We start from the raw sequence: 10,316 nt of genomic DNA on the forward strand, positions 1-10,316 counted from the left end.
TCTTTTGTTGGCCGCATATTATTTGATTTTTCCGCTTCTTAGATTGTATAAAGCTGGTTTCTATTCTTAGTTTAAACGCAAGCAATTTCCATAAAACCCTCACTGAGCTGGGCCTGTGCAGTGTCAGCAGTAGTTTAGTTACAAGTAGGTACAGTCTATCGAGCCAACGAAATGTTCACTGAATAAATCAGAGCCCCTTTATGTACCCGAAGAATAGTCGCCAACACTTCTTGTGATTGACGCGAGCCAAAATGATTTCAAACACGGCTTAATATAAGGTTTTAATTGTTCTTGTTAAAGGCTTCTGAGCAGTTGAAGGATCCTCGGTTGTTACAGAACAACAACAACAAAAAAACAAGAAATGCTGCACACGGCGAAAAAAAGTAACTTGTCACACTTCAGTAAAATCTTCGTGTCGTCGGCCGCGTGGGTTCTTTTCCTCACTCTGCCTTGATTGAACAAAAACCTGCAGAAGGGAACAAAACACAAAACTTAACTTGGAGACTGGCAGACGAGAAAGTGCCAATGTAGATCTTTCATTCACAAGATCGATCAACAGCTAGCTACTTTCTGCTTTCTAAACAAGAATATTAACAAGCAGGAATGTGGTGAGAATTTAGATCATCAAGTCTACTACCACTATTACGTAGTTGACATCTCGGCAAAATGGAGAACAGCTGCCAAAAGACATTGTCCGTCGTTTCTCAGTCGAATGATAGCGGTTTGCCGGCCAACAGCCGATCAACCGTTATCCTGATTTTTTTCAGACTAAACTGGACGACAGTTGTCCGACAGTTGGCTATTCGTCCAGTTGGCTGACTGTCGGAAATCCGTCGGTGACCTGTCGCCGTCGTGTCCGTAAGTTGCCGACTAAAATGGTCGTAAACATTTTCTGTGTCGGAAAGCAAAAATTCATTTGAAAGGGATACAGTACAAAACGCTTTCGATAATAATAAAGTGTATTATTTGAAAAGTTTGAACGTTGTTACATTGTTTTTATTTCCGGCCCAGACTGAATATTCTTCATTTTTCTGCCGATTTTAGATTGAAAATATTCGAGTGAATATTCTTACATTATAGCGTGTGACATCTTTGATGGCGTTGAAGTAATGTTGTAACCCAGACTGCAGGGAATCAAGCCTTATTTGACACATGATATGATTTTATTGTGTTTACAAATTTTCAACTCACGAAATTATATTCTTGAGAAATGAAAGCCTCAGGTTTAATGTTAAAATATTCTTCAAATTTCGCAAATTTCGGCTTCGACATTCTTATAATATATATCCTTAAAGCCCAGTAACCCTTAAAAGAGGCCGAGATTCATGTTGGATGGTTCACGACCGTTCATGATCGTATGTCAAATGCTCATACACTATCCATAACTTATAAAACCTATAGTAAATGTTTCCGTTAAGTAGTTGCTCAGACATACCCGTGCATTCCATTCGATAAAAAATCTTACGTACAAAATTTAGGAAATTTCCAGTGACGAATCTTTCTGTCTTGTTTTGGCACGTTAACTTTCAACCGAGTCTCGAACTCCTCAGTGTATCGTGGGTACATAAAATTAATTAATTAATTAATTAGGTGATTAATTAATTAATTAATTAATCAATAATTAATTAGCTAATTACCAATGCCTTTCTTGTGTTCCGATGGTATGAATTTTCTATGGCATGGTATTAATTTTTTTATATAGCTAGAACTATTTCGTTCGTTCTTTCATTTGTTCAAGAACTTAATACATGTAGTTTTCAGGCCATACAATTTCCACTCTTGACAAGATATAATGATTTCAGTTTTGGCAAGACATTCGTTCATCTGCTCAAGACAACTTATTAAATGTAGTTTTAAGGTCATATATTGTAATTTCTACTCTTGAAAAGTTATAATCATTTCAGTTTTGGCAAGGCATTCGTTCATCCGTTCAAGACAACTTAGTAAATGTAATTTTAAGGTCAAATAATTTCTGCTTTTTAGAAGTTATAATCACTGCAGTTTTGGCAAAACATTCATGAAAGCAAGGTGTGTAAGGTTAGGCTGTAATTTCCCAAAGTCTTATATTTGAAGTCATAACCTTGGATCCATTAGTCACTAATTTGTGCAACAGGAAAAAATTTATCATAATTATAATATTATACTTTGCAGTTACTGGTAATGAGACAATGAAGCAAAAATTTCTTTCAAAACCAAACAAAAATCTGTAGCATGGTTGTTTATGAATAAAGTTTATACTCCTGGTCACTTTGGGCATCAGCCAGATGGTTAATTCCAATGCACAGTTGCAAGTTACTTGCTATAGACTGCGACAGAAGCATATCACCTAGACTAGGTGATACGCTTCTGACTTCCGAGCAGTCTATCTTTTTCTCGAAAATCCGTGGGGAAGAATGCAAAAGTAAGCGTGCGAGCGTGACTGTGAGCGTGACGTACGACTGGCGACTTGCGGCATCGCCGCTCGCACGTCACGTCCACAGGAACGCTCGCACGCTTACTTGTTTTGAGTTCTTCCAACGGATTTTCGAGGAAGAGAGAGATTGCTTGTAGTCTATACTTGCTATGAAGTGGAAATAATCAGTAGGGTATATTATAAACTTAACTACTGGCCCTGAGGAAAACAGCCGGTTTTGCTTTCTTTTGAATCTTGATGTACATGCATCTCTCGACTTCGTCTCGGGGAACATCAAGATTCAAGGGAAAACAAACGTAACTGTTTCCCAAGGGACCACTAATTAGTAATAGTAATTGGAGCAAGTGGAGTAAAATTCAGGAAGAAATCGCGCAAGTAATTTTAAAATCGGACGAGCGCGATTATTCTTTGAATTGTCCAACACGAGATCCAGTTACTAATTAATCGTATCTATAACAAATTTCCTAATTAAAAATGTTGTACATGTATGAGAACTTCTTTGGAGCGTAAACGTCTGTAGCGCTTATCCTAAGTTTTGAAAACTGGACGAAACATTGCGAAGGAAGCCATAAAAGCGTACGTAATTGATGTGCGAATCACCTAGGTATCCAATTACAGGTATCCAATTACAAATTGCTCACATTAGACACCTGTAATTTGACACCCATGTAATCGCGCACCGATTACGTGACAAATAGGCGTGCAGAGAACCAATCATGATTGGGAATTTTGTTATAGATAGGATTAAGTGTTTTACTTTATAGCTGGAGTTTAGTGCTAGGTAATAAGGCAAGAAGTAGTAAAAGTAACCTATGGTTAGTGGGAGAGCGGGCAACAAATTATTGCTCAATAGTTGCCTGCCAGAAGGCATTTAGATTTAGCTATTTTCATGTGGCCGTAAATCAACCAATGAGAGCACATGTTAGATTCAACTAAACTCCAGCTACAATAGAAAATAATTCATACCATGCAAGTGGAAATTCATACAATATTTAGAACACACTAGAAAATCACTTCTACACTCAACAGTATTACACCTAGCCTTCCCACCATGCACTGCACGCATGGTGCATTGGTTATGTTGGTCACTGTATTTTCTATGCTGGCATGGTACATATAAAATACAATTTATTTAATAGTTATGTAATGCTTTCAAGTGGTACACCTGTACCATGGAATATCTCTCATGTCACTTGTATTTTCTCGGCATACGCACAAACCTTTTACCGAAAAAATACAACTGACTCGTGGAATATTCCATGTTATTAAAAATTGGATCACTGGAGTTTTTACAGGCTGAGCCATCATGGGTTATGAGCCATTATACCATGCTCTACGAATATGGTAAGCAAACGAGTGAGATTTTTTGGGGCATCTTATTTTTTTTTAGTTAAGTCTGCTGCATTTTAGGGGCATTTTTAACTCTATTTTTCTATAATTAATTATTCCACTCATGCTTGTTGGATATCATTGAGATGATTGTACCCAACTTGGTGCAAGATGCCTCGTTGGCTATCTACCATCCCATATCCAATGTGCACTCGTGGAATAATTGTTAGTATTCCTTGAGAAAGCATTGCATTACTTGCATATACAGTATGATGTGGCAGTATGTTCTTAGCTTTGAATTGTTCGCACCTTTGCTCCATTTATAATGTGCTGCTGTTCTAGTGCCCTCTTGTGGGACTCGGGCGATTCAAATTCAACAAATCCGAATCTTTTAGATCTTCCACTGTTATAATCCTGTGGATCAAGTTATTACGTACATTTCAATTAAACCAGTTATGTGTTGTTACAGAAAATATTCATCCACGTACTCCTAAAACAGAGGCTTCTTGAGCTACGTAATTTAATTTTGTTTCTTTTGCAATGTTGACCTCATTTTAAGTTGTAAGTAACAACAAGAAACAGATTAAAATAAGTTAAGCAAAGAATAATAATAATAAAAAAACAATATAAACACTTATACACAGGCAAGTAAGAACTAACAATACAATGTTCGACCTTTTGGCAACCTGACGACCTCATGCCCACGTGGTCTTTATCATACTGTTTATGCAGAGAAGAAGACATGCTGTTATGGCCAACCACATGTGCATGCAGATGTCCAGAAGTATGACCAACAAATTTATGTTAACATTACGATAAAGACCACGCGGGTGCAGTCCCTGAGGACCTCCTTAGTTGCTTCAAAATGTTGAAAAAATGCAGGAAAAAATTTGACTGTTAAATTAACGAAATGCTGTACATCAAACAATTAAGACAATGTTTAAATGTGCAAACAGATCCGATCTGCGCTTAAGTATCTAATATTTAACTTAACTTCATTTATGCATATCTACAGGTCTTAACTCTTCTGAACTCGCTCTTTTATTCATTCCTTGATAATTTGCATCAAGAGGCCCCCAAAATGTCAGAACATTGTATCGTTAGTTTTTAGTTGCTGTTGTATTTCTAAAGCACTCTTTAATAGAAATATTAACTACTCACAAAAGCAACTAGTGAAAATGTAACTTTCCCAAACTGTTGAAAGTGCTCCCTCAGGGTGTCTGTATAAAATGTATGCACAGAACAAATTCATCAATAAACGTCATGCAGTGTGATTACCAAAATAATATATATTATATAACAAGTCAAATTCTTGCATTTTGATTGGTTCTCAACTATGATCTATTAGAGGACAGACACACAGATGACATCATTATAACAAACATTTTCCTTCTGTTTTTAAAATGGCAGAACGTTTTGAGAATTTAGATAATATCTTATGTGACTGGGCAAAGGATAAGGTAGGATGAAGTCTTGCCAAGGCTGTAAACAGGTACAAGAAGCAGGAATAAGGACGAAAAAGATGTTTCTCTTATAGAAAATGAATCGGCAAAAATATTTGAACATTCTCAGTCAGCAGTCAAGCGAGACTAAACCAAACACAAAATTAGTCTTTTATTTCAAGGAAAGAAGCCATTGCTCTGCCTTGAATTTAACAAACCCACTAAGCAAAATGTTTATGAGATTACTGCAATTAAAAAGTCCACCTTTTCTCAGTCTCAAAATAATATTGTTTGCTCAGATTGGTGTTAGGAAAGAAACATCACAATAAACACTATAACCTCGCTTTTCCGGGCGAATGTTCCAGTCCGTTTCAGGGCAGAGTAACAAGTGAAATATAGCTCACTACAGCTCACGACCGTCTGTATCACAGCTACATGTAGAAATTGTCTCAGACACTATATCAAACACACTTAATGATCACCAACCACAGAGGACACAAATTTCCACCATCACTAACACTCCTTTTATTCAACAATCCAATGGAATGGCTTCCGACACATGTGTTGATGTTGACCACAACTGCAAGTTTTCCAAGCAGCTTTTTCAACTCTTGCAATATTCAAGGTACATGTAACATCCAGGTTTTTCGGCTCACAGGGGTGCTCTGATGACAAAAACTGACTTGACTTTTCCAGCATTATTTTTGCATAAGATTTGTGAATTTTGCAGCTCAATCCTAATTTTGCTGTAAGTTTTCATTCCATGAAAAGCAATGCTTAATTTAAGGTTGACAGTGGTGTGATTTCCTTCAACGAATCACAATTCTTTGCTACACATGGCAACCAATCAGTTTGCTTCATTTTGTATAGACCATAGATGACATCAAATTGCTATTTTCGTGTTTTTCAAAGTAGACAAAGCCCAACTTTCAAGTTATGTTGAAAGATTATGAAATAAAAAAAAGTATGTTTCTTTATTATATAAAACAAATAGATTCCATGTTGCTGTGCGTCTGTGTAGTAATAAATCACAGGGGACATCAAACTGTGGTAAGTACATGATCAGTGACACACTCGTCTATTGCCTTGTGTGCCACTTTTTTGTTTTTACCATAGTTATTTAATAATTATTTCCTTCTGGTATTGACGAGATGCCTCGTTGTGATCACAGCCTGATCTAGGCTCCTTGTTCTCATTAACTTTTAAAACTCCTTGGAAATATTTCCATTTTCCATAGATTAACCCCAAATCAGCCACATGTAAACAAAGAGCTAACACTACCTGTCTATTGAATTTGCATCTCTAATAGAATCAAGACATTGGAGAATCAAAACAACTTGTCGGCATGTGGAAGACTTACATTTTTCCCTTCAATGAGAAACTATACTCTGATAACTTAGACTTTCAAACCAAAGATAACAACAATGGAGGCACTTACTTTACTTCTCTAAACAGTTTTTATTGATGAATTTTTGTGAGATTTTTTTCTTAGCAAGCAATCATCCTTGTTCCTCTTGTGTGCACACAATAATTGAGCTGGCAGTAATTACTACTGCCAGCTCAACTAGAGACCAGCAGTTTCACTTTACACATGTTTCTGTTATAAACATGTAAATCATCACTGTGAGGAAGCTGTATTTTCTTAATTTTTGTAGATATTTATGAAACAATAGGTTGTGTTTTATTGGCAAATTACGTGTAGTCTGGAATCTCACAAGAAGAAAAAAAGGTAAAAAAAAAAGCATGTGGTAAGTTTTATAGTATGGATTTAGTTTATTTTCAAAATGGAAAATAACAAGGAATGTCATCAATGTATATATTTAAGCTTAAATAATTTGCCAAAAATGAAAATCACACTCGCCAAAGGGGCGGTGATCAACAATTTTTACTTGACAACTCTTTTCATATTTGCACTGGTGAGCGGATGAGTGTTGGTTTCCAACACTGGTATTGTGCTTTATCATGTTGGTAAACATTGTTGTCCTATTTGATCACAAGAACACTGTTGTGCAAAGCAAAAGAGGAAAGTCCCATTTATGATTGACCTTTGACCATAAATGTTCTAGAACTTAAATTCCCTCAAAACATTGCGAGGGAACATTCTGTAAGTTTGAAAAACTCCGCTTGGGTTCTTCTCAAGATAACTCGCAAAACAACAGATTTTGAATTAAAAGTTGCTGTAAGATACAGTAAGCCTTGTAAAGTCCAAGTCACAGTTTCTTAAAACTTTCCACCTTCTACAAAGTATCCATGATTTGGCCAAGTTTGAGAAAGAATTAAACCTTACATGGGGGGGGGGGGGGGGGGGGGTGAATAGCAGTATGCAAATCCGTAGAACTGTACCTTTATTTCACCAAATCCGTCGATTCACCAATATTGTTCAAATCCAACACAGCAACCAAATCCAGAAACAGAAGTGTAAAAGTTCAAAGGTAAACTGGTAAATGTGAATTCCATTGTTAATTTCGCACAATTAGTAAAGAAGGCAACATGCTCGATGACTGTAACACAGTACAATTCCAATAACGGTCTCATATCTGAGTTTAAATGATCTTGGTTCAAAAAAAGAAACAATGTGGATGAACTCATTAACATACTGACCAAGGCTGAAGAAAGATCTATGATCCAAATTTGGTTTAGGACCCAAGATCTGAACATCAAGACAGGCACAATCCACAATCTGCGCCAAAACTCACACCTGATCCACAATCCACTGTGTTTGCAAAATCCATGAATCTGCTCAATTTACCACAAAAATCCACAATCCGTGCACTTTTTAACCCATTGATGCCTGTGCCTCCCGTAACCGTCCATGCAAAAACTCCTCCATTTCCCTGTGCCGCCCGTAACCGCCTGAAAAAAAGCACATGGGGACAATTGCCTTTCCGACCCTCCCTGAAGATTTTTTGGTTCTCCTATTGTTCTATTGTTCTTGAGGACAAATAAACCAATCAGAATGGACTTTCTGAGCATATTTTCAGAGGACTTTAAAGGGCCCTAGAAAGACGGTTTTTCTTCTTAAAATCACGCGCGTTGCGGGCGAAATCTAAGAAACTTCCAAGGTCTTGTTTTCATTCCTAGCACGGATAAATTACCGCTTTGGCCTTTAAAATAGAAAGGAAAAATACAAATCAATGTTCAGGTGGCCTCAGAATGGAGGATCAAGGAGTACAGAGTCCTCAAAACTTTCTGGTGAAGAAGTTTTTCTTCCCACAACCGCCAAGAAAACATGAAGATCGGGGCACTTTCAAGTAAGTTTTGACAACAGATCGCAGGTTTAAAGTGGCTTTTCGGACTTGAGAAACAAAAATGTTAATGTATATTATTACTTCGAAGCTGAACTCAACTTTTGGAATGATTGGTAAAGTCACAGGTGTTAAAATGACTGCAAAAGTGGTCGGCAAAAACTCAAGCTATCGCGTTAGCATGAAGAATAATTTGAACATGCCGTCATGCAGTGAAGCACGCCTGCGAAATTTTGAACAATTTTTTGCTTTTAAATAGGTTTCTTCGTCTCAGCTTGAATGAAAATTTATTACTATTGAACTTCCTTTCGCATTTCTTTCATTTGGTTACCTATATTTGGGAATTTTAGGTTTTAAAAGTGAACAGTAACTTGCACACTGGATTTCTGCATATTTAATTTACAGCAACCTCCAGGCGCTTTGTTTATTTAGTTTATTCGCTTTGTTCAAATATTTTTTGGAGTCTTATTCAGCTACTACAGAGCCGCTGAGAAAAGAACTAAATGGCCACTGATTCAACACAGTGGAAATACGACTGATCTCAAAATAATTCGCTTGTTTTTGTCCTCTTTTTGATTTATGACTTTCATCTTTCTTTCGCAGAGCTGTAATATTTTGTCGCACAGCGAAAAAATTACTTGATTTCTTGTTTTCGGATTGATTTTTACATGAGTTGTTCGCTTTTATTTTTCGTTGTTTTCTCAAAAGTTAGTCATTATAGTACAAGAAATTCAATTCTGTTGTATTTGGTTTTGTTTTTGTCCTCCAAAGTCAATAATTAACTCATTTTCACAAAGTCAATTTTCTCAGCTTCTATGGGACATTTTGTGGCGTGGTAAAGAAATAATATTATTTCTTGTTTTCTCATCAGTTTTACACATTAGGTTGAGTTCTTTTTGCTAATATTTTTTAATATTTTGACCCTTCATTTATTCAACTTTGAATAAACGATGTCTTGAAACCTGATCTTGTCTCTGTGGTTACTGTGCATATGGTTTATTTTTGTGCTTTCGCTTGCTCAGAAATATTCCAAAAAACGCCAGGGAATTAGGGGTGGGTCGTGCGCAATTTCATTCAGGCGTCAATGGGTTAAGGCCAAATCCGTCGATCTGAAAGCCTATTCACCCCTCTCTTACATCGAACTGAAGTGGCCATAGTTCACTTGCATTCCTCGGCTTTTTGCCCACCATGAAATGCAATGAAATGTGCTTGTGGAAATCCTTATCGCGTCTCATAAATAACTACTTTCCCATACAAAAGCTAGGCTATGGCCTACCACAGTAAATTAAAAGGACTACACAGTGGGGGAGATTTGTATTTTTTTTTTTTTTTTTCTGAACCTCCTAGTGTATCTATGGATATTAAAAGAAAGTTCCAAATGATGATTTTCAATCGATTTACAACGCTTATCAAAAAAGTGCAAACACCATGTGCTCCGCACGGCCAACCACTCGTCAACCATATCAAGATTACGTCATTCTAGTTTTGCTGTTTTCACAGGTGTTTGTGACACTTGCGTGACTGTTTCCAGTGAGAAAAATTTATGTCGGGACCTTAGAGAAGTGGAAGTCTCATTTCAATGACGCCTGTGAGTTTAAAACTCCGAATTACGCTCGCTGGATAATTAAGCTTAAGCTTCTAAACTGTAGGCTTTATAAAATTTTGGATCACTTTGACACTACAACAAGTTGTGAATTTAGTTAGTTGTGAATTTAGTCAACGCAGAGACTTAGCAAAATTTTTTATTTTACGCCAAGGAGTAATAGTAAGTGACCATTACGTACCTCTGCAAACTGTCCACGGAAGTCTTGCAACGAAAAGTTGAGTACCACGATTTGACGCCATCTTGAATTTCAGAGTAAATTTGGAGAGGAGAGTGGGAACTAC

At 36.8% G+C, this 10,316-nt stretch overlaps 1 protein-coding gene across 1 annotated transcript; it reads right to left on the minus strand.

Annotated features, from left to right (window-relative positions):
• Nucleotides 1-2: 2 nt before the first annotated feature.
• On the minus strand, nucleotides 3-10,305 carry LOC110066568 (SRA stem-loop-interacting RNA-binding protein, mitochondrial-like). Its single transcript, XM_089292801.1, has 4 exons — nucleotides 10,214-10,305; nucleotides 4,904-4,962; nucleotides 4,052-4,156; nucleotides 3-466 (listed from the first exon to the last, which is right to left on the minus strand). The coding sequence occupies exons 1-4, from the start codon at nucleotides 10,272-10,274 to the stop codon at nucleotides 392-394; spliced, it is 300 nt and encodes a 99-aa protein (XP_089148927.1). The 5' UTR covers nucleotides 10,275-10,305; the 3' UTR covers nucleotides 3-391.
• Nucleotides 10,306-10,316: the final 11 nt, after the last annotated feature.

Source organism: Orbicella faveolata, unplaced genomic scaffold (genome assembly GCF_042242905.1).
Source record: "Orbicella faveolata isolate gen_17 unplaced genomic scaffold, um_ofav_v1 contig_24, whole genome shotgun sequence".
Taxonomy (NCBI): domain Eukaryota; kingdom Metazoa; phylum Cnidaria; class Anthozoa; order Scleractinia; family Merulinidae; genus Orbicella; species Orbicella faveolata.